Raw genomic sequence first — 6837 nt, 5'->3', positions numbered from 1 at the left:
TGTGGTAAACCAGTGAGGAATCCTCCCCCAACCCAGTAATGTACTCTAGGTATAAAAGCCATCACGACCACTGGTAAAATTAATTGAAACAGATTGGATTCAAATTTAAGGAATTGGTATTTATTAGAGCTGTCAAGCGGTTAAAATATTTAATCGTGATTAATCGCATTAATGTCATAGTTAACTCTAATTAATCGCGATCAATCGCAAATTCTTTTTCTATGCTAAATATCCCTTGATTTTTTTGTCCCATAATTCTTCTCATTTTAATTCTCTTATCAACATGGTGAAGTGCATCGGCTTGCCTTGTGCAAATGATTTTTTATTGATAACAACATTGGCATATACACTGATCAAAACAGGACGATGCAAAAAAAGAGCCTATAGTGCAATTAAACGACTGCTTTGAACAAATGTCATTTGAACATAGCAGTCAGGCTACTGCTTCTTTGTTTTGAGCCAAAGAAAAAAAAAAAATTTTTTTTTTTTTTTTTTTTTTATAAAGTAATTGCGTTAATCGCGCGATAAAATTTTTAACGCCGTTAAATTTGGTTTGCGTTAACGCCGTTAATAACGCGTTTAACTGACAGCTCTAGTATTTATATATATATTTACACAACTGTTAGTTCCGACCAAGTAATTTGATTGGACAAGAAGCATTCCGTGAGTGCTGATGTAGAGTATAACAGCACTGGGACTTTTAACATGTATCACTCCGCTGTTTATGTTCTGTACCGTTAATTTATTAGCTAGCGAGTGTGTTTATGTGTTAGTTGGCAACGCTTCAGTCCTAGTCCAGTTGCGGAACTATTTGTGTTGGCGGAGCCAAATAAATCATGAAATAAACAAAAAAATGTTAACTAATTAATGGTGCTTGTAGAACTGTTGTATAAAAGCAATATCACACTCGAGGTCGTGCTGGTGTAGGGAACATCAGCACGGCTGTGATTATCTTCGGCACTCGGCCTACGGCCTCGTATGACCGAACCACAGCCGTGCTGATATTCAGTGCAACGCTTTCCCTCTCGCGTGATATTGCTTATATATATATAGATATGTTGACATTTTCATATACATATATTACGTATAATTCTTTTTATGGATTGCTGATCATATTTGAGGAAATCCATCGTTATAATTTAAATCAGATTGGTTTCACTTTAAGTCTTAGACGTAGTCAGGTGTAAAGGTCGATGCCATGGGTCTCCAAGCACATTACATCTTCAGCTGACCATTACTGTAAGCTGTATACGATGTGTTTGCCTAAATGTGAGGCGTTTTAATGATACTTACTCAGGATAGTTTCACTTTGAATCACCAACAAAGCAGGTGACCGCTTGGACCCGAGATAAGACCTTTTCTGTATGCTTATCTAAATGCTGTGTGCTTATTATACATTATTTATGATATTTTCATGGTATGCAGTTTGACATTGAATGCTGATCTATTCGCATTTGTGAAGTGACACGCTTTGTTGTAAGATTACTGATGGACCATGATTCAATGTTAGATCATCTGGTTCCACATGACCCTTTCTATCTTGTAGACATCTGCCAGCCAAAGGTCTCTGCAGGGAAATCCGAACTGACTGAAGGTTGCCCCGACTCGCCGGAAAGTCAGACTCGTTGAGCCCAACTAGGGGGGCGGGGGCAATTTGAGGGGCAGGGCAGCGGCCCCGTGGGGAAGAAGGGGGGCATCTTTGCTCCGACGAAGAGTGTTCCGAGATGACGTGATGATTCATCCTCTCACACGCTCATATTTGATGACTTCATGTCAGGAAATTTCCTTTCCTAACAAGATGACCCGGAAATACTCGGGGGAAAGGTTGTTTGAATTCTAAAAATGCTTAGGAAAGGTGCCTCGATGCAACCTTTAAGCCGCCTTCAGCATAGGTGACTCCTCACCAACTTTTACCAAAGGAAAGGAGATATTTGTAACCCATGCAAATATCTCCATCTTAACCTGTCACACAAGCAGTACACATCCCAGACACTGCGAATACTTTGGCCATGTCCGAGTGAATGTCTGTCCTTGTGATTGATTGATGATTGAGTGATTGATTTATGTATTGGTTCTGCTTGCTCCCCAAGGAACCAACGACAAGCCGGGCGGCCGTCACTACGTGCTGAGATGGACGTCGCCGCAGGTCGTCAAGGAGACCTTCGCCCCGCTGAAGGAGTGGAAGTACCCCTACATGAGCTGAGCTGGGGGCGTCCCAGCCCCTCTCCCCATACCTCTCCCCGTCCTCACTCCCTCCCGCCCTCCGTCCATGGTCCCTGGTTCGATTCCCTCGCCAGCGGTAAAGAGGCTCTGAGATTTGTCACTGAAAGGCCATCAAGATAAATAGAGATGAAGACGCTTCTGGTACTCTTCTTCTTCTTCATCTTCTGTCATCAGAGTGTTCCTCCGGGCATGTCTCTCTTGTTGAGACATGCCTATTTTAAATTAAACATACTTTAGCCATAGGAAACAAAATCTAAGTTATTCAAAGGAACATGATAATTAGCCATAAAAATTATGAATAGAAACCCCAAATATGTATTTTCTTTAATCCCGATAAAACAGAAGCCATAGTGATGTTGAGCGTTTGTATGTAAACGTAAAACCTTAATGTAACATTGGCCAACTGCTCATCCGTCCAGATTACCTTGATTCGGTTTTAAAGTCGTTCGTTTGTCTCTTGTTTGGTTTGTCGCCATTGCATCCAGAAGGCTAACGATACGCTAGTTAAGCTAGCTAACACTTGCTATGTACCAACTGTAATGCTAACGATGGCCTCCCACGTAGCATATGCACTTCCTGTTGACCTCCAGAGCTAAGAGCTGGGAACTTGTTACAATTGTTGCTTCTAACTAACTGCACTGTGAATTCTTTGATCGGATCAAAAAAACTGGAAAATAATAGTTTTGTTTATTTTCCAGGAAGGAGGGGGATGGCGAGGAGTGTGTTTTTCTCAACGATACTTTTGTGCGTTTTAATCTTTGTCTATAATATAGCAAAACTGATTTTATCATCTTCAAAGTGTGCCTGTGTTTGCTACACACTATAAAATAATTTGGGCAGAATGTTTTTAATAATAGCCTATGAAATTATTAAATAATGATACGCCTCTGTCTGGTTTTAATTGAGTTTTATTTAAGGGTTTCTTTTAACATTCAACTGTCGAGAAACAAAATTAAAAATTCTTACGACCACAAACTTGCATTTTTGGTGTCACAACCCTTTAAACAACACACCACTCAGCATTCATTAGTAGTCAATTCCTTGGTGTGAATCCTGAAGGCAGTGTCTGTATATCAACTACAGGACCGTTACTTCAACTTTAAAAAAAAAAAGTCTTAAATTTGCCGTCAAATATCTAACTTATGAAGCACCAACCACACCTTAATGCAAGTTTGGACAGCACTGACCAAACAACCCATTACATTCGCTGGTGGCCATCCACTAGAGGGCGATATGGAGTCCGCTCCTGCTTTTCGATCAATTATATTGTGAGCAGCCTATAATTAATGTTGTGCAATAATATGGCTAATAAAAGGCCTAATTTAGCATGTTGAATTAATAGTAGTAATAATTAATTTAGTTTATTATCTAAAAATAGCTAATATTTGAGTAATTTGAAAAGTGGCACAGCTAAATACCATCGTCAGGATGTGAAGCACAGTCGTTTTTAACACAAGACAAACTATTTTTCTTCCTATAAAGGTATTAATTGAAAGTATCACCACTATTGTACCTGCAACAGGTTTGGCCGGCCAGTATGAAAACTTTGAAGGCATTTTTCTCAGTTTCAATGTTGGCGTAGTTACTGCACTTTGCCTTTGTAGGGCAGTATACCATCGTCAGGATGTGAAGCACAGTCGTTTTTAACACAAGACACCAAGTTTAAGCTCATTAACACATTGTGGTCAAAATTGATTCTCTCACTCTGAAAAGCTCATCAAAATGCTGTTGTGATAGGAAATATCAAGGTGATGAACTCTGGCCAAAGCAAGTGGGGGCTGCTGAACCATGTATCTGGACTCCCTATCATACACCAATGAGATGGACCTTTCTCCCATTAAACAGGGTTCTGCTCATAAACATTGCCATTCACACAACTTATCGTAAGTGTGAAAGAAATGGCCCCTATGGTGTGTGTGCCCCCCTCTCGCTGAAGGCTAGCTCTGGTGCTGAAAGAGTCTTCATTGTTGTCATAATTCTTCTCATGAAACAGAACGTGGTAAGAGTGTGGTAAACCAACGAGGAATCCTCCCCCAACCCAGTAATGTACTCTAGATATAAAATCCATCACCACCACGTTTTTGACCTTGTCGCGTAGTGAGGAAGCACGCCATGAAATCCACACTTTTATTAAGAATGCTGAACAGATATATTTAGAACAGATATGATTCGAATGATATGATTGTGTTGGTATTTCTTCAAAATGGCATTTGAAGCGGTCACATATTTATAAACTTTCTTTTCATATTTTAGAAAAGCCATCTTGCCACAAATGATTACGTAATACGTAAAGAGTAGAGCAAGAAAATAATTACGAGATCCACTTTGTGAGGATTAGGAGTGAATCAAAGTAGGCAACGCAGATTTTTGACAACCCATTGGCCTATATGTCGACTACTACATGCACACTTATACGTAAACAATCATATTTAATCAAAACATGATTGTAATAATTTATTATTTGATACAGAAGGTTGCTCAAGAGGGACATCGCTAAAACCCGTTTCGTTTGAAATACTGGGCTCTGGCAACGACATCAGCGGAGTAGTCGTTGCCTGTGGTAATACGGTCCACATCGGCATTGTCGAGGACACCTTCTCCCATGTTGTAGGCCGCGAGCGCTCCTGAGGTGAAAGATAAGGGACAGAGTTTAGGCAGAATGTAGATTAAAGGCGCTGTACGATTTGAGAGTTAATCTTTCAGTGTAATTTCATCAAAATGGCATCGCCGTCCTTCAGCTATTAGCGAGTGAAAGGCGCTGTGAGAATATCTCTTCTGGTTTACTACCCCTGTCTCTGCATGAGACTATTCCGATTTTTACACCGAAATGCAACACTTCCCATTGGCCGAGAAACATAAGGAGGGAGGGACCAGAGGGGGAGGGGCCGTCACCTTGGCAGCTAAGTAAAAAATATTCCCCTCTTCTGCTCCTCTTCCTCTTCTGTAGGAGTGGAGGGGGTGTGTGGTCAGAATAGGAACTAATAATAATTAATGAATGAGACAAACCCTTCAGTTGCTTTTCACGGCTCCAACTGGGGAACTTCTTCTGGACAACTGGAACGAAATCAACCAGGATCTTAGTGGCTTGGTCCACGTGAGCCTCACTGTCCCAGGCTCCTCCTGGTTGGTGCCATCTCTTATCAACCTGTATAGGAGGAAGCCATGTTGCATAATATCACAACCGTAGACACGTTATCAGGTCACATTTGATTATTGACCACTTATTAATTTCAAATTAAATAACATATTTGCCATTGGGCAGGCTTTGGATGGTTCTGTCCATCTAGGACTAAAGGTTTTATGCTTATTATATTCATAGAATTGTAGATGCTAGACATAAATACTGGGGCTGTTTGAGACTAGAACTGTGTGTCATGATCAGTGAAATGGACTTATCACACCACATCAGACCCTTGACATGATAATATGTGATAGCAGCCGAATACAAATGTAGCCCTCTTACCTGCATCAGTCCATAGCCATTACCATTGTCCCCCAAACCCTTGGTGCCGGAGATGGCGGCACCACCCCGGGACTCTCTGGAGGCGACGGCAGCGATGAGAGCTGGGTCAACATCATGTTTGCGCGCCACATTCCCAATGATGGTTTTATATGACTCCATACGATCCAAATCATCGCTAGCCATTTTTTCCGATGCCTGTACACCACCTTTGGGGAAGATAATATGTTTACAGTACTGTCTTGGGCAGTGCAACGTTCACGACATGATTCTCTCTTCAATAAAAAGAATGGTTTTATGTGGAACCCAGTAATTGTACGGCGGTATGTGGAACAGCGGCCACCTACCGCCTGTCAGCCCGTTTCCATATGCTATCGCGGTCTTGCTGGACGCTCCAGATGTTTCAACATTCATGATGTTTCCGTACTCTAGACACGTTCAGTTGATGACAATATTATTGACAATATTATCAACATATATATCATTCACTCGAATCATGTTGACCTCAATAGTTGTTTAGACTAATGTCTAATTGTGTGATGTCAGATTAAAAAAATAAACCTTTTTAGACAATAAAAATAATCTTCCAATAGTTTTCAGGTTGAGAGCATTTTAAAATTCTTACCCATGTTGGACATCTATCGAGAGATCCTTGCTGCAGAAGTAGAGACGTCTTGGGTGTTTCTGCTTCTTTCTCTCGTCTACGACGATTAAATACTTATTTTTTCAAATAGTTTTGGTTTCACTCTTTGTCAAAGACAGCCGTCACATGTAGAGGTCAAGATAGATAGAGAGAAAGAAAGATAAAGAAATATAGAGAGAGTATCTTCTGGACCCCCTTATCACAGACATTAACGAGATGGACCTTCCTTCCATTAAACACTGTGTTCTGCTCATAAACATTGCCATAAACTAAACTTCCCCCCTCTCGCTCTCCCCCTGATGAAGGCTAGCTCTGGTGCTGAAAGAGTCTTCATTGTTTTCATAATTCTTCTCATGAAACAGCACGTGGTAAGAGTGTGGTAAACCAGTGAGGAATCCTCCCCCAACCCAGTAATGTACTCTAGGTATAAAAGCCATCACGACCACTGGTAAAATGAATTGCAACAGATTGGATTCAAATTTAAGGAATTGGTATTTATATATATATTTAC

The 6837-nt window shown here is 40.7% G+C and overlaps 1 protein-coding gene across 1 annotated transcript; it reads right to left on the bottom strand.

The window, feature by feature from the left end:
- Positions 1-4336: 4336 nt before the first annotated feature.
- LOC115557863 (lysozyme g-like) lies at positions 4337-6722 on the bottom strand. Its single transcript, XM_030375997.1, has 5 exons — positions 6309-6722; positions 6031-6111; positions 5687-5892; positions 5230-5368; positions 4337-4847 (listed from the first exon to the last, which is right to left on the bottom strand). The coding sequence occupies exons 1-5, from the start codon at positions 6319-6321 to the stop codon at positions 4717-4719; spliced, it is 570 nt and encodes a 189-aa protein (XP_030231857.1). The 5' UTR covers positions 6322-6722; the 3' UTR covers positions 4337-4716.
- Positions 6723-6837: the final 115 nt, after the last annotated feature.

Source organism: Gadus morhua, chromosome 13 (assembly GCF_902167405.1).
Source record: "Gadus morhua chromosome 13, gadMor3.0, whole genome shotgun sequence".
Lineage (NCBI taxonomy): Eukaryota > Metazoa > Chordata > Actinopteri > Gadiformes > Gadidae > Gadus > Gadus morhua.
The sequence above is the reverse complement of the archived record's forward strand: the minus strand, read 5'-3'. Positions and strand labels throughout refer to the sequence as shown.